The sequence below is a fragment of the Carcharhinus amblyrhynchos genome, chromosome 6, assembly GCF_965287045.1.
Source record: "Carcharhinus amblyrhynchos chromosome 6, sCarAmb.v2.hapA, whole genome shotgun sequence".
NCBI lineage: Eukaryota > Metazoa > Chordata > Chondrichthyes > Carcharhiniformes > Carcharhinidae > Carcharhinus > Carcharhinus amblyrhynchos.
The window spans coordinates 32629468-32655362 of NC_137329.1; the positions used below are offsets into that span (position 1 = coordinate 32629468).

General features: G+C 40.9%; 1 protein-coding gene across 3 annotated transcripts in view; it reads right to left on the minus strand.

Annotated features, from left to right (window-relative positions):
• The window catches only part of pde3b (phosphodiesterase 3B), a 222405-nt gene that overhangs the window by 18756 nt on the left and 177754 nt on the right, over positions 1–25895 (minus strand). For all 3 annotated transcript variants that reach the window (XM_080190157.1, XM_080190156.1, XM_080190155.1), the window contains exons 5-10: positions 20158–20270; positions 9041–9248; positions 6254–6348; positions 5530–5684; positions 3686–3823; positions 586–697 (exon numbers count right to left, since the gene is read on the minus strand). In XM_080190157.1, the coding sequence (XP_080046283.1) occupies positions 586–697; positions 3686–3823; positions 5530–5684; positions 6254–6348; positions 9041–9248; positions 20158–20270 (821 nt within the window). The remainder of the gene's footprint in view (positions 1–585; positions 698–3685; positions 3824–5529; positions 5685–6253; positions 6349–9040; positions 9249–20157; positions 20271–25895) is intronic.

Here is a 25895-nt window from a genome sequence, read left to right on the forward strand (position 1 = left end):
CACACTATTACCATTCTGAATTATGTCAATTTCAAATACGCAATCAGAGGATCTCATCACTCACTGCAGGCTAACTGAGTTCATTTTGAGAATATTTGTTTCCCTGTAAATTGACAACTGCTTTTAAATCTCTGGTTCTTACATTAGATCAGAAAAGAACAGCAGGAAATAACACAATTCTATCTGGCTTTTAAAAATATTTTGCACTGTAACAAGCTAATGTTTCTCAATGGTAACTGGCATGCAATGGCACAAGGTGATAGACTACCGATTAAAAATCTGAAATCTATCGTCTCAAAAAAATTATACCCCCGCAATTATGGTCTTCTCACACTTCTGTGCCAACATTTTCCATAGTGACATTGTGTCCATATTTAAAATACACCGAGTCTAAATTAAGGTTCCAGTTAACAAAAAGTTACATTCTTCACAATTTACCCCCTGACGAGAGATGCAAGCACAAGAGAGAGAAAACACAACAGCAAAAAAAAAAGGACAAATCATTCTCTTTGATTTAACATTTGCAATTCCACAGGTGAGAATATATGAGTATGCTAGATAGACAGGGAAACTATTAATACTTACAAGGAATGTCACGGTAACCATTCTCCAGTGCACGAAAGTAGTTCATGAACTCCCGAATGGGGATTTTGAAGAGATCGAATAAGCCAGTATCAAGAAACAGGGAATAAATAACCTAAAACACCAAAATGGTTTTGTTGGTTACCAAAATTTATAAAGGGAGATTGACTGATAAAGGGCAGACAATGCACAAAATCAGAGTTCTCACATTTTAATGAAGTAAAGTAAAAGTAAAGTTTATTTATTAGTCACAAGTAAGGCTTACATTAACACTGCAATTAAGTTACTGTGAAATTCCCCTAGTCACCACATTCTGGTGCCTGTTTGGATTAATGCACCTAACCAGCTCATCTTTCAGACTGTGGGAGGACGCCAGAGCACCCAAAGGAAACCCACACAGACATGGTGAGAACGTGCAAACTCTGCACAGGTGCCCCAGATTGGGAATCAAACCCGGGTCTCTGGCACTGTGAGGCAGCAGCGCGAACCACTGTGCCACCCATTAATGTTACTTTGATATAAATTTACAATGGGATCTCCATCATTGGTTCTGCATGGCCATATTTGTACATGTGGACCATATTTTTAAAGTACATACAGACGATTTAAATTTATTGGGCAGTATGCTATGAGCAATGTCACAAGTTAGTAAAAATTCAGTGATCAGAGCAATTTCGTTTAAAAAAATCAGGCTCTCTATACAGTTTGAGGCATATCCGATATCTGTCTTTGTACTAACATGAAAAATTAGTCATATAATTAACCATGCATAATTCTACAATTTTCTTTTAAAACTATGAACAAGTATGTCCTGAGATGAGCCGGAATGTCTTCAGCCACAGGATGGTGAATCTATGGAATTCATTGCCACAGAAAGCTGTGGAGGCCAGGTCATTGGGTATATTTAAGACAGATAGATAGATTCTTGATTGGTAAAGACATCAATGGTACGGGTGAATGCAGGAGAATGGGGTTGAGAAATTTATCAGCCATGACTGAGTGGCAAAGAAAACTCCACAGACTGAATGGCCTAATTCTGTTCTTGCATCTTATGGTCTTATTATAATCTGATTTTTTTATTCTTGGTGCAAAAGTGCCTTCATTTTTCTTACTCTTTTAAGCCCCAAAGCAGTTGCGGTTCTAAGGAGAAAGGCAATCATTCACCTTTACTTATGTGGCGAAAAACTGCAGCAGGCGACGGTGCAGAGGGACCTCGGGGTCCTTGTGCATGAGTCGCAAAAACCCAGCTTGCAGGTGCAGCAGGTGGTCAGGAAGGCGAATGGGATGCTGGCCTTCATAGCGAAGGGGATTGAATATAAAAGTAGGGAGGTCTTGCTGCAGCTGTATAGGGCATTGGTGAGGCCGCAGCTGGAGTACTGTGTGCAGTTTTGGGCGCCGCACCAGCGCAAAGATATTTTGGCCTTGGAGGGAGTGCAGAGGAGGTTTACTAGGCTGATACCGGAGTTGAGGGGGTTGAGCTATGAGGAGAGGCTGAATAAACTAGGCTTGTACTCGTTGGAGTTTAGAAGAATGAGGGGAGATCTCATTGAGACGTATAAGATGATGAATGGGATGGATAGGATAGAGGTGGAGAGACTTTTCCCGCTCAAAAAAGACACTAGGACTAGGGGGCACAGCCTCAAGATAAAGGGGGGGCGTTTTAGAACGGAGTTGAGGAGGAACTTCTTCACTCAAAGGGTGGTGAATCTCTGGAATTCTCTACCCGTTGAAGTGGTGGAGGCTGCCTCGCTAAATATTTTCAAGAAGCGGGTTGATGGGTTTTTGATAAGAGAGGGGATTAAGGGTTATGGGGAGAGGGCCGGAAAGTGGAACTGAGCCACGACAGATCAGCCATGATCTTATTGAATGGCGGGGCAGGCTCGAAGGGCCAGATGGCCTACTCCTGCTCCTATTTCTTATGTTCTTATGTTCTTATCTTTCTTCAGTTTACTTGCGAGAGGGGCATTGCAACTGGACTAGTGCTTCATTTGGCAATGCTGCCCATCAGCTCGTCAACAAAAGCCAGGAGTATGCCACTGCATACAATCCTCCACCTCACAACTCTAAGACAACCAATCTTGACTTTGCTGCACTGGGAATTTTATTACATTGAATCTGCATTTCCTTGCTGCATTGTAACTATAATACATTTTTATTTAAATGTTGAAAACACAATTAAAATGACCTAGCAATCTAATTTAAACATATTCCCTATGTGGGCACTTATTAAAAACCATCATCTTTAATCATCATGATTTCATCTTCCAGCTATGATGTCTTACTCAATGCCCTTAAGATCACCGTCAATGGCGAACAGTCAGCATCACGCACGCTTCCACGTTCTAAATCATAAAGCTGCTGCTGTGGGTAAATGTCCCTTTGAGGGTTCTAAGGAGAAACACAATCATTCATCTTTCTTCTGTTTACTTGCGACAGAAGCATTGCAACTGGACTAGTCCTTCATTTGGCAAGATAGCTGTGAACAGTCAGCACCTTACAATGTCATGAGTCAAACTTGGTTAAAGTTCTGTTGTGCAAGCTACTAGTTCACTCTTGTACATAAATAGTTCATAGAAGAGCATTTTGCCAGCTCATTGTTGCTACTTCTAAATTTATAATTTGTTTTCGAAAGTTGAAATGTTGCTGTTCCAATATACCATAAATACTATTTGGAAAAGAAAAGTTTAAAATATATTTGAAGTGGCACTGAAGTTTATATTATTTGGATGCTTAGTTTGTCACTGCTTTAATTTTAGAAGCAGAAGTAAAGATTCTGAGATATATCCCTCCTTTACAAACTACACAAACTCTGCTTTGTTTGATGTTGCAAATCGTGCATCTAAAAATTAGCAATCTAAAACAAGGGTCAGAAAATATTTATAAGTGTTCAAAATCTCAACTACAATCTAATAATCTATGCCCAACTTTTCTCAGATCGATTTTTGGCTAGAGAAGTTAAATCAAATTTTTTAACCAAAACATGAGCATTTTGGATTCTGTACAATATTGAATGTTGCTATTTCATGTCATTGTGCATTAAGTTTTCAGTGTCAAAAATAACTTGCATTCAATCGTTAAAAGAACAGCAATAAAAAAAACTAACCTGACTAAGAATTCTTCCAGATTGTCCACCTGTCATTTCTACAAGTTCAAAAATGGGGAAATTCCAACTATTTAGTTTTTCCATGCATAGCTCAGTGCCTTGTGTTTCTATCGGCTCAAGCAAAAGCTCTGGGAGCTGCTGCTGGTTTAAAGAGGCAAAATGTCAATGGTTATGTCACAGTATCGCACATCATAATATCATGAAAAATGGTTTCTTTCAAATACTACCAACTGTTCCAATAAGGATAATCACAACTCACACCCCTTCCCTAGCACCTCCCTATGCAAGCGTAGGAGATTCAACACTAGCCTTTTACCTCTCCCCTTTTCAAAATCTTGGGCCCCAAAAACTCCTTCCCAATGAAATAAGTTTACTTGTACTTGTTTCAACTTAGTATTGTATAATTGCTGCTCACAATGCAGTCTCTTCAACCCCACGGAGATCAAAAGCAGATTGGGCAATTGCTTTACTAAACATCTCTGTCTAGTCCACAGTATGACTCTGAGCTTTCAGTCACTTGCAATTTTAATTCACCATCTTGCTCCTACTGTCACCTTCTCTGATCTTAACCTCTTGCATCGTAATGTAACCAAAACTAGAAGAACAGCAATTCAGCTTTCAATAAGGCCATTGACAATCTTCCTCAAGTTCAACAACTTCATATCACAACCATTGCTCTCATTTTCCTCAATAACAAACGCCATTAAAGTTTTTTTGTGACCATTTACAACTAATTTATTTTTCTTCACTGCACCACTATCTTTTGCCTTGCACCAAAACCTCTTTTGGCATTTAATCATTCATTCACAAACCTCACATCTTTTCTTCTTTCTATCCTTCCACATTCCCACCACAAGCTTGCCATGCCTTTTTTCCACAGCGCTATATTCTTTCCAAATTGTTAAATTTCTAACTTCCTTCAATTCTAATAAAGGTCATCAATCTAGAGCGTTAACAATGTTTCTCTCTCCACAAGTGCTGCCTGATACTTAGTGATCCCCATACTGCATGTCTGATTCTATCAACCAATCAGTGCTGGAAGAAGAAACAAATTTGAAGCAGGGATAAAAATCAAATTGACATGGGTGAGAATTACCAAAAGTGATATTTTCACACCAATTATTTTTGTTAAACTTTAAATAAATATGCTTATACAAAATAAGAGGAATAATAATTTTGAAGATGAAGCAATATTCTCTACAAGCACCCCACTCCATGCCCCCAACCAGCTGGTTGATTGCATAGTCATCACTAGGGGAACTTCCAGATTTTAATTCAGCTTCTGCAGTGCATCAACATTTACCATCATCAGGTTCATCCAAATTAACTTCCTATATTCCCAGTGGCTACATTTAAAAAGTACATCATTAGCTGTAAAGAATTTGAGAAACAAAAGTCATGAGAGACACCATATAAATACAAGTCTTTCTTTATTTAAAATTCACTCCTATCTGTTCAGTTCTGCTTTATGAGCAATATATTCTTCTAGGATTTGTATATACTATGAAAAGAAAAGTATCTTTAATAACTTGATTCCAGGAGTGACTGAAGACCACAACAAGAAAATATTTTAATTCCTATGGCAGATTATTTCAACAGACTCAATAAAAAATTCTTGAAATGAACTGTTATTTTAAACTTCAAAACACATGAAACGTCAAAACTATTTCATACAAGGTTGGCTATCAATCATTTCTGAAAAGTCTGCAGAATTTATAAAGTTCCATAGGAATGCAATGCAAAGTGCTATCTGTACAGGTATAACTGATTAAATCCACTGTATGATTGCTAAATCAATAAACAAGAACAAAAAAATTTAAATCATTGACAGAAGTTTGTCTCACCCCAGACTGATAATTTTGCAGTTGTATTTGCTGATCGTCATTATTTGTACATTTACTGGATCCTTCATTTTCTAATTGCTCCTTTATTTCAGTCCCCGATAAATGTTGTTCTTCCATTGATCCACTGTTAGTAGCAGTATTTTCAGTACTTTTATCTTTAAAAGAAAGCAAATTCTTCTCACGTTTATTCTTTCAATGCTTTACTTTGCTTATAGAACTGCTATTTTACACACCAAGTCTGAAGGACTTTCTTCTTACATCAGCATATAAACACAAATTTTATATCCTAATTTTGATCTTTAATGCAAGACTGATGTATACATGGCTAAGAGGAAAATAATAAAACAATAATTGCAACTCAAATTCAATTCATGAAAAGAACGTTAAACTTATTTATTTTTAAGCTACTTTGTAATTGTCTTTCTGATCATAAACCTTCAGTTCTAAAGATGTAACTATCGTATTGTTTCATTACAAGTAAAAGGGTTAATCCAAGTTGAGAGAACTTCTTCCAGGCCTCAGCCAAGTCGCAAAATTCAGGATTGCACGATTGCAGCACTAATCATTTTAGGAGAGCAAGTGAACAATGTCTGCCACACTATGCCAATATCCTGCTAACTAATCATGAACAGGGCGATCCCATTAGTACTGAGCCATGAATGAAGATTGTTGCTGAAAAAGGAAAACACAGTAACCAAAAGCACCGAATTTTTCACAAACATACCTTGTCTTTTGGTATGGGGTGATTCTGCAACAGACTGCAAACTGCTTTCACCCAAATCTATATTTTGAATAGGTCTTAGCGTGTGTCGTCCACAACTGGAACAAATTAATTTTAGAAAGCAGAAATAAGAGACAATTATGAATCAAGTTTATTTTCCAATTATCCAAAATGACCGTGTTTCCTTGCATGCCCTCCCCGTGTCTGCATGGGTTTTCTCCAGGTGCTCCAGTTTCCTCCCACAGTCCGAAAGTCGTGCCGGTTAGGTGCATGGCCATGTTAAATTCACCCTTGGCATACCCGAACAGGCACCGTAGTGTAGAGACTAGGGGATTTTCACAGTCACTTTGTTGCAGTCTTTATGTAAGCCTACTTCTGTATTAAGTTGCTAAATGTATAAAACTGGTTGAACTTTACTTATAAACACCATTTTTACACACTGAAAAAAAACTATTAGAAAACAAAGCCAAATCTAACAGGTCTATGTGCACAAAACTACCTTAGCATCACTTTATAACTAACAAGCCTTAGGGAACAGCATTAATTGATGATTAAAGAGAAAATGACTTGCATTTCAGATCTGTAAGAAAATCACATCAGTGACTGGGAGTAAGATTTAGAAAAGCAAAAAGCATTGGTTGATTGCTCTAATATAAACCATGAGATTCAAAGTTAGACAACCCAAGTTTTCCTGCATATTGGAAATGTTGCATTCTGAACCGGCACAATAGAAGATTTTTCTTATAAAACTTGATTATTGCAACTATATCACAACGGAATCTACATCTTAATTGACAAGTATGGAACATTTACAAATGATCAAGGAGGTCGGGGGGCGGGGGGGGGGGGGGGGGGGGGGGGTGCAGAATATATGTCGTAAAGCATTTTAAATTCCCTCAAATATAGTAAGAAACTGAGACGTGAAATCATAACTACCTATGATGTGCTGCACTGGAAATACTTATTTTAATTAGGAAAATGTATGCAATTTTCAAAAAAAAACACAGACCTGAGATCTTTACAGCTACAACTCACATTTCAGGGATTTGGTATCCACGTTCATTTTACACTACACTACAGCTAGAAATTTCTAACCAGTTTTGTTAATGGCATCTAACAATCTCAAAATGACAGTGTTTTATCAACTTCCTTGTGGGATTTTAAAGGAACCCCAGTCATTTATGAAAGGCTCATGGGATACGAGGCCAGGTATGTAGATGGGTGGAGAACTGGCTTGGGAGGAGGAGACAGCGGGTAGTAGTGGAAGGCTCCTTTTCCAATTGGAGGTCTGTCACCAGTGGTGTGCCGCAGGGCTCGGTACTTGGACCTCTTCTATTTGTGGTAATATATTAATGACTTGGAAGAGGGGGTAGGTGGTGTGATCAGCAAATTTGCTGATGACACTAAGATGGTTGGATTGGCTGGTACTGAGGAGCAGTGCCTGGCAATGCAACAGGACATAGACAGGCTGGTAGATTGGGCAGATAGATGGCAAATGGAATTTAATCCGGAGAAATGCGAGGTGATGCACTTTGGCTGGAATAATGTGGAGGGGAGTTATACGATAAAAGGTAGAACTATCCGGAGTATAGATACGCAGAGAGACCTGGGGGTGCAAGTGCACAAGTCCCTGAAGGTGTCGGTGCAGGTGCAGAATGTGATGAGGAAAGCGTATGGTATGTTAGCCTTCATAGGAAGAGGTATAGAATATAAGAGTAGGAGTCTGATGTTGCAGTTGTATAGAACGTTGGTTAGGCCTCACTTGGAGTACTGCGTCCAGTTCTGGTCGCCGTACTACCGGAAGGATGTAGAGATCCTGGAGAGAGTGCAGAGGAGATTTACCAGGATGCTGCCTGGTATGGAAGGGCTGTCTTACGAGGAAAGATTGAATGAACTTGGGCTGTTTTCCCTTGAGAGACGTCGGCTGAGGGGGGATCTAATAGAGGTTTATAAGATTATGAAGGGGATAGATAGAGTAAATGGTGGTAAGCATTTTCCGCTATTAGAAATGGATAGAACGAGGGGTCACGGGCTTAGGGTGAGGGGGGCTAGGTATAAGACAAATATTAGAGGGCAGTTTTTCACGCAAAGGGTAGTGGGGGTGTGGAATGCACTGCCGAGTAAGGTGGTGGAAGCAGGCACGCTAGGGTTGTTTAAGAGTCACTTAGACAGCCACATGAGTGGGCTACATATAGGGGGATATAGTAGGCCTTACTAAACATTGTAGGCTTGGGAATACGTTTTGCCTCAGGATGTTATAGTCTTTGCCTGTTTAATAATGAATTTTTTTGTCTCCACAGGCATTTAAGTCCAGCAAGGGGCATGCATGCGGCAGGTTGTAGTGGGCTGCTCTTGGACGTTGCTTCGGGAGTTGCCTATTGCTTCATGTCGTTAGTGTGCTTAAACTGGACCATCTCGAGGGCAACATGACAGCTCAGAGACTATCTCTGTTGCTGTGCGGACACATGGATTTGGGCCTGTGTCTGTGGGAGTTTGCACGTTCTCCCCGTGGTTGCGTGGGTTTCCTCCGGGTGCTCCGGTTTCCTCCCACATCCCCAAAGATGTGCTTTTAGGCTGATTGATTGGGTACTAAATTGTCCCTAAATTGGACCTCCCTGATCCTCGCACATTAGGCGTAGACTAAAATCACGAATAGGACACTGAGACAGTGGGACGGCGGCGCGGGCTCGTTGGGCCGAAGGGCCTGTTTCCCGTGCTGTGTTGTTCTTTGTTCTTTGATTTGAATCCCACACTTAGCTTTGTTCATGCATTCAATAATATATTGCGTACCTGCTGCAGAGAACACTGCTTGACATTCTAAAAGATTGTTGAAAATCTGGAGAACTGTGCGTATATCCAATTGGTTTATGCAGAGTCACCCTGGGTTTGGTCAGTATGTCAGCTGTGTCAGGAAACTCTACCGGAGAGCGGTTAAAACCCGTCAATGCCCCAGGTCCATGAATTGGGGAATTCACAGGACTGAGACTAGGAGAAGTACCTGGAACAATGAAGAATTTTACAATTTAATCAATACCATATCATAAATACTCATCTTTGAAACATTTAATATTGTCAGAATGAAGCTGAATCACTCTGAATTATCTTTTCATCTTTTTTATCTGCTATACTTGCCGATAGTAGTAGTCAGGAAAACAACCTAATTCTAGCAATCTAACAATGCTTTTTTGAACTATTAATTAAAAGGGATAAGTGTGCAGCAAGATTACCCATCTTTCATCCATTTTTCCCTCCTTTTCCTGCAAAACCGTGAGGCCTCCAGCTGTTATTTCTACACAACTGAAATTCTTAGCAGCATGGGAGATTGGCGGTGTAAATACACACTTCAACACTGTGTGGCAGGATGCACCGCTGCTTCCAACTATAGCACAGATGAATGATTACTAAAAATACTGCAACCTTTTGTATTCTCCAACAGCCAAAACAGATGGCATTTAGTACAAAGGCAGCAGGCTATATCATCAGTAATGGCAAATTTATTCTGTCTTCACAGAATTTTTAAAAACAAACCATACAAATGCCTTATGCTTCACCAGTTTCATTTTCTAATTATTCTGGATCAAGTACAAGCCAGAATAAATCCAAGCATTTGTAACCATTCAAGAACATGGTTCAAAATTGGTAGCTATAACAATCAAGAAAATTAGAGCTTTTCACAATTATTCAAAGCAGTCAAAAATAGATGATAAAAAATGCTAGAGATATAAAAATGAAACAGAAAAATGGAATAGCATCTTACAGCCTCATCTTTTACGAGTACATGTAGAATTTTGAAATTGACTTCTTAGACCAGAGAAGCACTATGAAGATCACTGCCAACTCAGGGAACTTGGAATCAGTTCCAAAACAGAACACAGACTGAACTTCTTCCAACAAATAAATCAAGCTCAGCTGGAGTCTGAGGTGCAGACATTGTGGGGCAGCAGGGAAGGGGAAAGTTACCTGGGCACTTTAATCCACAAGACAGACACACACACTCACACCCCTTGCATTAGGAAGTAAGACATGTCTGGATTGTTGGTCAGGGAGCTTCAATCACTGCCTTCCTCCAACAGATACATGATTGTTGCTACCTGTGTGGCTGAGGATAACATCTGCAGCATGGCTGCGCAAACTGAGTACGGCGCCATCGTACACTGAAATAGAGAGAGCAGAAAGGGGAACAGAGTCATGGAAATAAATGCTGTTTTGTGCAACTGCAGCCAGGAGTTCCAAAGGTTTTTCTGTCGACTTGGTGCAAGGCTTAAAGGCATACTCTGCAACTGGCACAAAAAACATGGAGTAGGAAAGAAGGATATAGTTACCATGGTGGCTTAGGAATCAACAACATAGACAAGGGGCGGAATACTCTGAAAAAAATTCAAAGTATTGAACTCATGGGAAAACAGGAATAATTCACGCTTTTTTTCAGTGCGAGTTCAGACTAGAATCTCCTACATTCTGTGCAAAGCAGAGGCCACTAGCGTGAATATCACTGAAGTTCAGGGGTGGTGACTATTCCCGCCTGGGAGACTGAAGTCAGTGAGCCTTTACACAGGCCTCCCTCCTGTCCCCATTGATCCCAATGCAGGCTGGCAGCAGGAACCGCACCCCCCGTCATTCCCCCCCATCCCAACCCAAACCTACCGCCCCCATCAGGACCTGCCCCCTAGGACCCGTCTCCAATAAGCCATGCCAAGTTGCCTCTGGGCGTGGGCACTTTGCCCCTTGAGCTGTGTCAGGGGCACAGGCTACCACTGCCCATGGAGCACTACCACCAACCACACCTGCCCCCCCACCCCAGAACATATGTTCTGGTGGTTATATGTTTAAAGAACAACAACTATTTTAAAATGGAAATTGTAGGAAGACAGGTTGGCTGAGTTGATGAAACTCAAAATTTTTTATGCTGATTAGTCTAGCCGTAAATAATTTACTTAAGGTAGGTTAATAACAACAGAGAATAGAGTGTCAAAATTTAAAGTAAAGGTGGTAAAAGTTTAATACAAAATGCCACACTTGCATTTTACAAAGTGAACTCATTTAACGAAAGTGAATTAAGAGTGACTTGTGTGAAGATTAGTTCAGATAAAGGAAGATCAAATGGAAAAAGAGTACATCAGAAGCAAATTCACCCTATGCAAGAAAGCTGTTTTGAGGTCGTAGCCCACAGCAGCAAGGTAGGTCTACTCCCTACATGTATGCCAAGGGAAAACATATTCCAGAAGCCAATTTTCCCTACCCCAAAAGCTATGGGTGCTTGGTGTGATAAGTATGGATGGATTTCACTTATAGGTTTAAAACCTATGGGATAATGTTTGGGTAGGTTTAGCCCTGAGATTAGGAAAATAGAAGGATTTGGAACAGAGCAACTTTGAAGATACCGTGTGCTATGTATGTTGTGTCTGTCTCTTTAAGTGGGTCACCTGTCTGAGGGACCAATGGGAAGAGAATAAGTGATCACCCCACATGGTGAAATTCTTTCAGTTAGAATACATCTGACAGCCATATAGTTGACATGTAAAGGCTGAATCAGTGCTCCAGGCAGCCTAAGGCCGCAACTTCATGTACATAGCTCTCGTTACCAATAAATACCTTTCACTCCTAACAAACTCTGCAGCTTCTTGATGATGTCTGAAGTGTGCCACACTATTACACTGTGTATAGCCATTAAAGTTAAGTGAATTTCTAACTGCTTTCCTTGTGTGTTTTACTGTTGAATATTTTGTTTAAAATCATCACAAAAATGTCTAGGACTGCTCTTTACATCCTTCCTCATATTATGCCAAATTGGAACATAGGAATTAGAGCGGGAGTTGGCAATTGAGCCCTTTGAGGCCACTCCACCATTTAACATGGCTGATCTTATCCTGGTCTCAACTCAACTTTCCTGTCTGCTCCCCATAGCCCTTTAACCTGCTTTTCAACAGAAACGTATCTATTTATTTTTTGAACCTGTTGATTGGTTCTCTTCCATGAAATCTGGCAGTGAGTTCCACAGATTCACAAACCTCAGAAGTAGTTTCTCCTCATCTCAGTTTTGAACCTACCTCCTCCTCTCACTCTATATCTATGATCTCTTGTAGACTGCCCCTAAGGGGGAACATCTCTTCAACGTCCACTTTAGCAATCTCCTTTAGCGTTTTATATACCTCAATCAGATTCCCCCCACCTCATTCTTCTGCACTCCAGCGAGTACAAACCCAAACTATCCAACAGCTCCTCGTACAACAGCTCTTTCATCCCTGGAATCAATCTGTGATTGCAACATACAGCGAGACCAGACATTCCAAGGTTCCCTTTTGGGGCTTGGAATATCCTAGCGTTTAACATAATAAAGGATGATATAAAGAACATGGTGAGGAATGATCATGGCTCAGGAGAACAAGGAGTAGAACTAGTGTGAGTGGAGATAAGAAAGGCAAATCAAACAACCCCACTGGGAGCAGTTTAGAGACCAACAGTACTTAAGCTGTTGGATGAATTATAAACCAATTATTATTGAAGCTTGTATCAAAGGCGATGCAATAATCCAAAAGGGATTTTAATATTGATAGAAATTGGACAATATCAATTGTTAAAAGCAATTTGCACTGTTAGGCTGGGCAAGTTGGCTAAGATTAATTAGAAAATTAGATTAATAGGTACAACGGCAGATGAGCAATGGCTAACCTTTGAGGAAATATTGCACAAATTCTCAACCAACATACATCCCATTGAGAAATAAACACTCCACTGGAAAAGAGATCCACCTATATTTAACTCAACAGGTTAAGATGTTTAACTCATATTTAACTATATTTAACTCAACAGTAAGAGGCTGGTGGAAGAGAAATTATAATGGAGAATAAGGATAATGTAGATACATTCAAATAGTATTTCGTGACTATCTTCAGAATAGACAACACAAAAAAATCATACAGGAAAGACAGGGAACCAGGTGAACAACATTAATTATTTTGAGTTTTTCAGTCTGATTACTGAAGACAGATGTTCCAGAACGAGTTGTACCCCTTGCAAAGCCGTTCAGCTACATAACTGACATTTACTTGACAACATGGAAAATTGTGCAGCCATGTTCGATCCACAAAAGCAGGACAAATCCAACCAGGCCAACTACCACCCTATCAGTCTACTTTACATCATCAGCTAAGTGATAGAAAGTCATTGACAGTACTATCAAGTGGCACTGACATGGAATAACCCGCTCACAGATGCTCAATTTGGGCAATGCCATGGTCACTCAGCTCCTGGCCTCATTACAGCCTTGATCCAAACATGGATGAAGCTGAATTCCAGAGGTGAAATGAGTGTGATTACCCTTGAGAACAAGGCAGCATGAGACAGAGTATGGCATCAAGGAGCTGAAGTTAATGGAGGCTGCTAGAAAATTCTCCACAGGTTGGAGTCACATCTAGCACAAAGGAAGCACAATTACCATCAGCTGTTTCAAAAATAACTTACCCTCCATCAGAAGGTCAGAAGTGGGAATATTCACTGATGATTGCATTAGCCAGCAGCATATCCCATATGCAACAATGCCAGAACAACATTCAGGCTTGGGCTCAGAAGTAAGTAACATTCCCACCACACAAGTGACTGGCAATGACCATCTCCAACAAGTGAATCTGACCATCATCTCTTGACATTCAATGACATCATCATCACTGAATCCCCTGTCAATATCCTGGGGATTATCACTGAAGAGAAATTAAATTGGAGCAGCCATGTGACCTCAAGTACAGGTCCGATTCTGGGAATTCTGCAGAGAAACTCCAAGCTCCCCAAACCCTGCACACTCTCATCTACAAGGCACAAGACAGCAATGTGATGGAATACTTTTGACCTGCCAGGATGAGTACAGTTCCAACAACATACAAGAAGCTCAACATTTTCTAGGACAAAACAGACTGTTTTACTGTCATCTAATCCACCACTTTAAGCGTTCACTCCTTCCAATGCAGCACTGAGTACCATACACAAGGTGCACTGCAGCAACAAGACTCCTTCAACAGCAACTTGCAAAACAGTGCCCTCTATCACTGAAAGAGAAGGGCAACAGATGCATGGGAACACTATCACCTGCAAGTTTCCCTCCAAGCCACACACTATCCGATTTGGAACTCTGTGGTCATTTGTTTAATGTAAGAAAGTAGATAATGAGACCATACCTGGAGTACCATGTGCAATTCTGATTTTAAAGGAAGGATATAGTTGTCAACATGGTTACAATCAAACTTCACCACATCGATTGATGGGAGAGAGTTATCCAATGAGGAGATATTGCAAATAATAGGTCAGTACCTTTAGAGTTTAGAAGAATGAGAAATTATCTCACCAAAACATGCAAAATTCTGAGAAGGCTCTACAGGGTAGATGCTGTATTCCCTGGTTGGTGAGGATAGAGCAAGGGGCCTTTGTGTCAGTTTAAGAGGATATCAATTTGGATTGAGGTAAGAAGAAATTCCTTTACTCAAACAGTTGTTTATCTTTGGAATTCTTTGCTCCTAAGAGCTGTGGACGATCAGTTGCTGAGTACATTCAAGGGGGTGGGGGTTGGTTATCTCAGTTGATTGAATGGTTTGTGATGCAGAGAAACGTCAATAGGGTTCAACTCCTGTACTGACTAAGGTCATTCATGAAGGTCCCACCTACTTAACCTGTTTCTCGTCTGAGATGTGGTAATCCTCAGGTTGTATCATTAGTCAGCTCTCCCTCTCAAAAAGAGGGAGAGCAGCCAATAGTCCTTAGACTTTAGCAACTTTCTTTTTATATTCAAGGCTGAGATCAATAGATTCATGGATTCTAAGAGAATGAAGGGAAATGGGATCAGATGGAAAGCAGGGTTGATGTTATGTTCTTATTAAATGGCAGAGTTGAGGTCATGTTCTTATTAAGTGGCAGAGCAGTACTCAAGGAGCTGATTGGACTACTCCTGCTCTTGTTTTTATAAGGAACTGTGAAGTATCTTTCAGCACTCAGGTAAAGGAAGATGCTTGCCTTTCTGTAAGTTTAGCATTTGTTTAATTAACAAAGAACACCTGTATTTCCAAACATTCGTGCAGGGAACTTCTAGTCAGCTCCACTTTCAAACATCAACCAAAGGAAAAAAAACGCATTTGTGAGACAAATTGATTAAGAAGTTTTCACATATTGAACGGCCATTCTGCCCCCCCCGCCCATTTTGATGGGCATCAAAAATATTGGATATGGCATTTATTTTTCAATACAAAGTAGTGCTATAATCTCATGTGTCTGTTTCTGAATAAATTTTTTGCCACTTCATTGAAGCATCAGGCTTATTTTTTTTTAATGCCAAATAGATAGATATTTCTATCTATTTAGTCCAGCAGACCAAATTCAAGGAAGTGGAAATGAAACCCTTAAGGTTAAGGGAGCAAGGTGAGGTGAGATTGCAAGAGAAGGTACAAAGGGAAGGAGATGAGGAATTGGGCATGGTGGATGAGTGGACCAGGTTGTCCCAAAGGGAGCAGTGGTGCAGTCCCTGCGAAACACTGGCTGTTTAAGATGGGAGGGTGGTTTGTCCTTGATTCCCTCCCCTCTGACTCCTTGCAAATGTACCCATCCCCTTGCCATTTCAGTTTAAACCTTCCCCAACTGCACTCCCAAATACTCCCCCCAGGGCTTCAGTTCAGATCCTATCCAAATGTAAATCATCCAATTTGTACTGGCCCCAACTCCCCCAGGAATCTGAAATCCTCCCCCTCACACCATCTTGTACTCATTCAAAATATCCTGCTATTTCTGATCTGACTAGCACATGATACTGAAAGCAATCCTGAGATTATAAGGTCCGACTTCTTAACTTTCTTCCTAACTCCATCTATTCTGCTTCTAGGACCTCATCCTTTCTTTCCCTATGTTACTGGTACCAATGTGTACCAAAACCACTGGCTGTTCACCATCTCTCTCCAGAATGTCCTGTAACCTTTGAGACATCTGGACCCTACCACCATAAAGGCAATATGCCATCATGGAGTCTCATTTGCAGCCACATAAACACCTATCTATTCCCACTACAATTGAATCTTATATAACTATTGCATTCCCACACTTTTTACTCCTTCCTTCTGCAGCAGAACCAACCTTGGTGCAACGAATTTGGATGTTGCTGCTTTCCCCTCAGCAATCATTCCCCTCAACAATATCTAAAGCGGTATATCTGTTTTTCGGGGGAATAGTCACATAGGATTTCTGCACTCTTGCTCTGCCTGGTGGTCATCCATTCCCTTCCTGCCTGGGGAATCTTAGCCTGCAGTGCGACTACCTTTTTATGCATACTGTCCATAATATTCCCCACCTCGAAGATGCTTCACTGTGTCCCCAGCCATTACTCCCACTCAAACCTGAGCTTTCAGGGACTGCAGCTTCCTACATACCTGGTGGCCCTGGCCACTCAACATGTTCCTATCTTCCTACATGGAGCATGAGGAGCACACTACAATTTGGAGTTCTCCTGCCATGGCTTACCCTTCAAATTAAATCTGTGGAAGGTGCTTGGTATCAGATTACATCCAGTTGTCTAGGGCGTCTCTTTCCTGGTCCTTCATTACTAGTGAGTATAACCCTTATAAACAATAAACCACAAAAAAGGCTACTGAAACTTGAACTGATACAAGTATGAAATACTTACCCACTACTTAGCAATTAGCTCTCTTCCTAATTTTTTATAAAATTTCAGCAGGGCTATACCAGTCTCTGAAGATTTAAAAGTTAGAAAGCGAGGAGAAAAAGCAAAAAGCATCTGTTTCCCTTTGCATAGAATCATAGAATCCTACAGTGCAAAAAGAGGCCCTTAAGCACCGAATGCCCTCTCAGCTCCAAATTCCTCACACCCACACTCACTTTGGTTGTCTCACACTCTGGATGTGGTCTCTCCCACAGTATGTGCATGACACTCACTGGGAAGAGTGAGGATGGAGGTTCGGGAAATGGGCCAAACCTGGTTGAATGCCCTTTCTGCTGTGTCAAATACAGTTGGGGGAAACATCAGTTGAGGGAAAAAAGCAGATCTCTCAGAAGCACTATTTTTGCAGGCGACATCATCAAAACAGATGCAACAGAGGCAAAGAAGCCAGGAGAATGTGTTAGAGTCCCAAGGGATCGAGGCACAAGAAGCTATAGTAAAAGGTAGCTGTGGGATTTTGTAGTTTTGTACTGAACATTATAAGAAATAGGAGCAGGAGTAGGCCATCTAGCCCCTCGAGCCTGCCCCGCCATTCAATAAGATCATGGCTGATCTGTCGTAGCTCAGTTCCACATTCCCGCCCTCTCCCCATAACCCTTAATCCCCTTGCCTATCAAAAACCTATCAACCTGCATCTTAAAACTATTGAGCGAGGCAGCCTCCACCACTTCAACGGGCAGAGAATTCCAGAGATTCACCACCCTTTGAGTGAAGAAGTTCCTCCTCAACTCCGTTCTAAACCCCCCCCCCCACTTTATCTTGAGGCTGTGCCCTCTAGTCCTACTGTCCTTTCTGAGCGGGAAGAGCCTCTCCACCTCTATCCTATCCATCCCATTCAACATCTTATATGTCTGAATGAGATCTCCCCTCATTCTTCTAAACTCTAACGAGTACAAGCCTAGTTTATTCAGCCTCTCCTCATAGTTCAACCCCCTCAACTCCGGAATCAGCCTAGTAAACCTCCTCTGCACTCCCTCCAAGGCCAAAATATCCTTGCGTAAGTGCGGCAACCAAAACTGCACACAATAGTCCAGCTGCGGCCTCACCAGTGCCCTATACAGCTGCAGCAAGGCCTCCCTACTTTTATATTCAATCCCCTTCGCTATGAAGGCCAGCATCCCATTCACATTCCCATTCGATATTGGTGGTTAGTCTATCACAGGAAACAGAGACAGAGATCAAGGAATGGAAAGGGAGTGTTGGAGCTAGATCACGTGAAGTTGGAAATAGGAAGCAAACCTGATCAAGTTTAGATAGCTCCATGTAAAACAAAGGTGCCTGCAAGTAAGAGTTCTGATTTCGAAACTGCTTCCATAATCCATTCTCAAAAAGTCACTCCTTAGAATCTTCTCCCAAACAACGCTTTCTCCCAGATGCCTACACCACTACCAAGATTTCAATCTCTTCTTTCAGTATTCCTCTGCCTTGGACTGCCACACGTATTTGAGCTGCCACACAATCTGTCAGATAGCCAGCCGTATCAACAAAACATTACTGCTTCAGTGGCTGTGTTAAGTCACCAAACTTTTGATTTAGTTTAGATACTTGACTTCTTACTTTAAATCTGATTCCTGCATCTTACCCAAACTCAGAGCACTTTCTTGGCTTTTTACTTTAACTTCACTCAACAGGATCGTACTCAACGTTTTGTTCTTTTTTTCTCTATCTTAACTGCCTGGGACTAACTTTTGTCCCAAATCACTGGTTCCTGGACTTCGTTTTGGGAAGTCTGTTCCCTGCAGCTCCCTTGTCCCATCCAGTTTCTTCTGGGTCCAGTTTAAAACTGAAGTTAAAAAGTTCTTTCTCACTTAACGTGGTCCCTATTTGCTTAGCAACAACCGACTTTTCCTTTAAAATCTGTTTACCATCGCGTCACAGATCTTTTAATTACAAAGTAGGCAGAGTTTCAAGTGACCAAAACCCACAGACATGCAGGCACCTTTGTTTTACATGAAGTTATCTAAAATGTAAACCCTTTGATTCAGAGACTCAAAATTAAACTTCTTTACAGCTATGCCTTGTTTCTAATATCCACAAATGCTAATATCGATTACTTAAAACAACCTGTTTCCTGATACCATGCAAAATAAAGGAATGGTAGAAATTATCAAAAGGGAATTATTTGTTTCATTTTTCAAACCACAAGAGAACTGACGTGACTGACAATATCAACAAAATGAAGGAGATCGTCATTGATTTCAGGAAGAGTAGTGGAAGACATGACCCTGCCTACATTAACAGAGGTGAAGTGGAAATGGCTGAGAGCTTCAAGTTTCTAAGTATTGAGATCACCAACAACCTGTCCTGGTCCCTCCCCACCAGCGCTATAGTTAAGAAAGCCCACCAATGCCTCTACTTTCTCAGGAGGCAAAGGAAATTTGGCATGTCCAGTATGACTCTCACTAACTTTTACAGATGCACCACAGAAAGCATTTTTTCTGGTTGTATCACAGCTTGGTATAGCTCCTGCTCTGTCCAAGACCGCAAAAAACAAAGAGTTGTGAATGAAGCCCTGTCCATGCAAACCAGCTTTCTTTCCATCCATTGGCTCTGTCTGTACTTCCAACTGCCTCAGAAAAGCAGCCAGCATAATCAAGGACCCCACGCACCCGGGACACACTCTCTTCCACCTTCTTCCATTGGTAAAAAGATACAAAAGTCTGAGGTCATATACCAACCAACTCAAGAACAGCTTCTTCCCTGCCATTTTCAACTTTTGAACTGACCTATCTCACTAAACTGATCTTTCTCTTCATCCAAGCTATATCTGTAACACTACATTCAGCACCCTTTTCTTTCCTTCTCTATGTACTATATGCTTTGTCTATATAGCACACAAGAAATATACTTTTCACTGTACACTAATACACGCAACAATAATAAATCAAATCAAATGATTTATCATCTGAAGTTTGGGATTTGCTTTGGGTTTTTTTAATGCAGTCATAACTTTACCTTTCATATTTATTTAGTAATACAGACATGTAATAATCAGTATTCCCTCTTGGGCAAGATGATACATACATGCATCTTTGTTATATGCTTAAATATTGAAGATGCAAGCCTTATATTAGAAGATCATTTCACAACTTTGCATGTTCATTTTGTTAATTAGAAACCAATTTTTAGCCAACATTTGCTGTCCTGTTAGCTGCAGCACTGAGCAAATCTAATGTTTTTTCTTAGGAAAAAGATTTGTTACCTGTTCGTCTGGGTCCATGATGCGATGTTAAAGATAAAGATGCAGATCGAGATTTAGGAATTGTCAACAGGTTAGAACTGGAAGGTCCATTTGCCTGTGAACCTATTAAAGTACTTGAAAAAGGAAGACCAACAAACAAGTCAGTCAAAAAACTGTGTGCTCAAAGCATTAAGATACAATGCATCACCTAATGAATAATTGTGTAGACCACCATACAGAAAATATGCAGAGAAATACAAATAAGTAACGTATTAGGAGAAATTAGTTTCAATGGTTAATCTCCATTTAAATTTCCACATCTTTAGTTCCATGTTTTGCCAAAAAAATCTACGAGAGCTTCAACTCCGACAGAAATTGGAACTTGTTGGAAAGGAAGGCAAACATTTATATAGCATCTTTCATGGCTTCAGGATCAAAAGTATTTTATAGCCAATGAATGAGTTTTGAAGTATTGTCACGGTTCATAATGAAGGCGAATAGAACAACAGATTTTTGCAAAAACTCAGTTCTGGTAACGTGAGCTGAGGGGTAAATAGTAGCCCAAATTACAACAGCTTTTTTCAAATTGTGCCATGGGATCTTCTACCTCAACATAAGAGGGCAGGCAGGATTTCAATGTTCTACTTGAAAGACAGTGCATCTAACAATGTTGCACTTCCTCGGTACGTCACTGGTATCAGCCTCTGTACTCACACATCAGAAGTGAAATTTAAACTTTCTGAACACAGTGCACTGACCCAAGGCAGGTACCAAAAAGGACAATACATTTGGTGTTTCCAGCATAACGACTATTCATCCTTCAATGAAAAGTGAGCAAAACCCATGGGAGATTTACGGATCTTAAAAGAGAAGGGAAACTACTTTATGATTGGATCTTCTGACCTAAAATCAGAAATTTACAAGCAAACGCACAGATTAATCTTACAGGTTTACATTAACGTTTTTAGAAAATTTCCCACTTTGTTCTCAAAGAGTCAGGCAGGATTAAGAGTCAAGCATAACTTATTGCGAATAGCTCAGCAGTCATGAATTTGTTTATTCTTTGAGGGGACGTGGACATTGCTGGCGAGGCCAGCATTTATTGCCCATCCCTAAATGCTCTCGAGCTCAGTGACTTACTAGGCCATAGCGGGAGACACTTAAGAGTCAACCACATTGCTGTGTGCCGATGTCAGACCAGGTAAGGGTTTAAATGCGAATATAATCGCAAAAAAATCAAATTCTGCGCAACTGAAAAAATATATATGAACACAAAATTAACTTCAAAAGAAAAAAGTTAAATAACTACTTGAATAAATACATAACATCTGATCTATAACTAAACAATCTTCAAATCACAGGCAATACAGGTTCATTTTCTCTTCACCTTGCATATATGCAGTTCTGTACTCAAACTGATAGCAACTATATACTTTTGCAACCTTCTTCCAAAGAAAATTTGCTAAGTCAAACATATTACAATGAGAATTGCACATAGCAGTGATCAATACATGACAGAACACCATAGTTCCTGAACCAATTCCAGGAATACAATTATCAGGCGAGAAAGGTTGTTTAAACTTTTGTAAAAAAATACTTCAATACTTACCTTAATTGGCAATCAGAGATCAGGGTGGAGGGGATTGTCCTAGCCCACTGCGCTGCTGTGAGACTTAAGCGGAGGCCACTTAGCAGGCTTCCCACTGGACACCATGGCCTCCGGGCATCACCAGCTGCCGGATTTCTGGTGTCGTCAGCTCTGTGCCAGAAATTGGCAGCGAGCTGAAAAGATTATGTAAATAATCATTTTAATATCATTAACGGGTCTGGGACTGAAGCCTCCAGTTGCTTGCTCGAGGCTGGCCATCAGGGTGAGTCAGGGAGGCCACTGATCGGACCGTGTTGGGGGAAAAACCATCAGTGGGGCAACAATGCAGAATTGCGGGGCTGGCCAGCAGTTGAGTTGGCTTGTGATTGGGAAGCTGGCAACGCTTCCTGTTTCCACGCCGACAGATCTGCGCATGCGCCCACTCAGCACCATGTTGCCAGCCTCTCCAGAGAGAATAGGCCTCGCCACCTCGCCACCCCACCCACCCCCCGGTCACTCAGTGATGCACTGTGTGGGAGATTCATTCTGAAACTCCCACTAAAGAATCAGTGGGATTTATTCTAGTGTTTACACAAATTCAGCACTTAGAATTTTTTTGGGAGAATCCTGGTCTGGGAGTTCGAAAGCTATAGTTCCTGGACCCAAGGACTTCTGCATTCGTGGCAGCTGGGAACTGGTCACCACGTGCAATTTGAATTTGTCCATTTTTACATCTTCAGGCTGGGAATCGGCTCTCCCTAAAAACACTTCCAGGTAAGGGACAAGGGCAAAGTTCAGAAATAGATCCTGCAAGTAAAGTTGAGAAATGGGCAGAGAAAAACAGATCCAAGTTAAACTAACAGCTAGAAGGAGCAGACTTGAATCAAAGTGGGCTCAAGAGAGTCCCTGAAGAACAAGAGGTCAGCCAAAGATTGATGATTCCATACTATCCATAAGTACAAAACTACCCTTGTGGAACAGTGCTGTTCAGCATGACTGTAGATCCGAAAGTGTGCTTGTAAGACAAAGCGTGAGTGCACACAGAGATGCAGAAGAAAAGGAATTCCAGAAGATAGAAACCCTGGAGGTGTATTTGTACTGAAGTTGTCCAAATGAGAGAGACTTTTGGGTAAAGTTCCAAGGTGAGTTCTTCAAATATGGAGATTGGAAACTCTTGAGAAAGACAGAGTTTAAGTGAGATTGGTTGGTTCATGGTATGACTAACATTCGAGTAAGTTGTTGAAAAATCCATAGAATCTGCTTTGGATGCATCTGTCATGTACTTTGGAGTGTACAGAGTCAGTAGTCTGACCACAGTTGCAAGTTGATTCACAAGTATGTATCACATACTTAACCTGAATATGAGCGAAGATGTCCCTGTGTGCCAAGGTCCTCTAGGCCAAAGATGCCCAGATAATGTTTGCTGCATTGGAGCGGAAAGACAAGCAACCAGTCTACATCTCAATTGCACGTACCAGGACAGCACAAAGTAGGAGTAGTCAAAAGCAATCCTGTCAATCCGTCTTGTCTGCACTGGATGAAAACTTACTATTGAATATCAAAGAATTGGCTTTGAGCATTCAAGAAAAGAATCTCAAAATCCCTACAGTGCAAAAGGAGGCCATTTGGCCCATTGAGTCTGCACTGACAACAATCGTACCCCAGGCCCTGTCCCGAAAACCCCACACGGTTACCCCGTTAATCCTCTCACCTACACACCACAGGACACTAAGGGGAAATTTAATATGACCAATCAACCTAACCTGCACATCTTTGGATTATGGGAGGAAATTGCAGCACTTGGAGGATCCCTGGAGCTGTGAAGCAGCAGTGCTAACTAACCATTGTGCCACCATGCTGTCCACAGGTCATGTTTTACTTCAGGTAATGTTTTGACAGCTGATTTCTGCAGCTTTTGACTGCCACCAGCCAATAAGCTCCTGAGAAAAAACTCATGAAAAGATTTGTGCTCGTGAGGGCAATGGTGGATGTATTCTATGGTATAGAACACCATACCAGTATGGCTGTGTGAGGGAGAAGACAATCATTGATATGGGCGTTTAAGGGAAGCAGAGGAGAAATGTTTCTAAGTATCTCTCCCTGGCAACGTGACCATGAGCCTGCAATCATGGCCTTCTAAGCTCTTTTTGTCTAAATTCCCTTTCATCCTTTTGAACCCCCTCGACCTTTTGGCTAAGATCAAGTGTAGTATTGACATGCTGCACTTGGTTGAAGTCATTAGGTTACATTTTAGCTTCATTTGAAGCAATTTTTAAAAGGGCATCTCAGCCTTTTGACTAAAATGCAAATGAAATCAAGCCTTGGGGGAGGGGCTATGCCTACTCCAATCAGCTTGAATCATGTAGATCAAGCCCAAGACAGGAGGTGAGAGCTGTGTCTTGTCAGCTTGGATCAGGAATGTCTCAACTTGTTAAGACTTTGAATTGGACTTGATTGGATTGAATTGGAAAAAAGACAAAAAAAACCTTGTTTCTCTGAGTGCTGCAGGGTCATCAGCCTGAAATGTTAACTCTGTTTCTCTCTCCACAGATGAAGCAAGTGCTACATTCCTCAAATCTGATAGTACGCTTTGATCCATTCAGATGGAAGGTATTTGTGTCGTGTTGTCCCTTGGGATGGACGTTGGCCCTGAAAGGCCAATAGAGTATGTGGCAAGAACCCTCTCAGAAGCTGAAAAAGGAAGGCCCATTAGTGGTCTTTGGCATCAAGAAATTTACCAGTACTTATATGGCAGATACTTTCGCAAACCAGGCATGCTCAGTATTCAATCTTCTTTTTGGTTTTGCAGAGCTAATTCCTAATTGCTATTGTGTACAACTATGTCTGTAACAAAATGTTAAGAAATTATTTCACCAGGAATTAGAAATAATTATTGCTGTGTCTCAAAGAACCTACACCTACTTGTGAATTTTATTCCTCGAATTTATGGTGCCAGAAACTTATACTTTAGCATAATGACTTGATTAAGTTTAAACTTCTGTTACCATCACAAAAATGAGGTCTAATTTTTCTCTCCATTAATACATCTGATTTACAGTGACTTTTATTTGCATTTTCTGACACTTTAGAAGATCATTTTTACAATACAAATAGAAAACATTTGGATTGCCAAACATTACAAGATTGTTGCAATATTGTTATTTCTACCTGACTGAGTTGAACTTGCCTGTTGGATAATATTGCATTCAATGCCTTTCCAAAATCTATCCTTTATTTACCCTTTCCAATATGAGCTATGTAATTCAGTTAGATGTCACAGGAACAACTATTCTTGCTCTCCAGGATGATGCCATCCTGACAACTCAATTCTCTCTTGCAGGTAGAGAATAGTTTCATTTCCTCAAAAACTGGCTCATTTACCCATCCCACAGTAACTTGTTTCTCACTTTGGGCAGAAGCGAATTTCAGTTGATCTAGCTCCTGATCTGCTTTGCTGAGATTGGTAACGTATCTGAAAAATTTTTTACCATGATGATCTGTGCTCCTGGAGTACATGTGATACTTTCTTGTAAGGGTAGGCAGCTAACAGCATCCTCATTCGTTGCGTGTGTTCCAGGTCAGTGCTTGATAGTATATTCATAGGTGGACGGAATTAAGGCCCATTATTGAATTCTTGCCAAAGCAATCAGTAGGATAGCCTTGTCCTCTTAGAACAGACTCAGCGGCTTGTGGTCAAAAAGTTTGCAAAAGTATCGACCATGTAAGTACTGGTAGAATTTCTTGATGCCAAAGACTACTGATGGGCCTTCCTTCTCAATTTAGGTATAACCTTTTTCAGCTTCTGAGAGGGTTCTTGCCACATACTCTATTGGCCTTTCAGGGCCAACGTCTATCCCAACGGACAACACGACACAAACACCTTCCACCATCTGAATGGATCAAAGCGTACTATCAGATTTGAGGAACGTAGCAATTGCTTTACTCTGTTGAAAGCCTGGGGAGCCTTCCAGGACCAATGATGGTGTTTCATTAGCAGAATATGCAAGAGGGTCAATAACGTTGATAAGTTTGGTAAAAAGCATCCATGGTACTTTACCATTCCCAAAAACAATTGGACTTCTCTTGTGTTTTTGGGGGCAAGCACCTCCTTGATCACCTTGCTCTCATTTCCTATGGGGTGTAATCCCTATGCATCTGCATGGTGCACCAG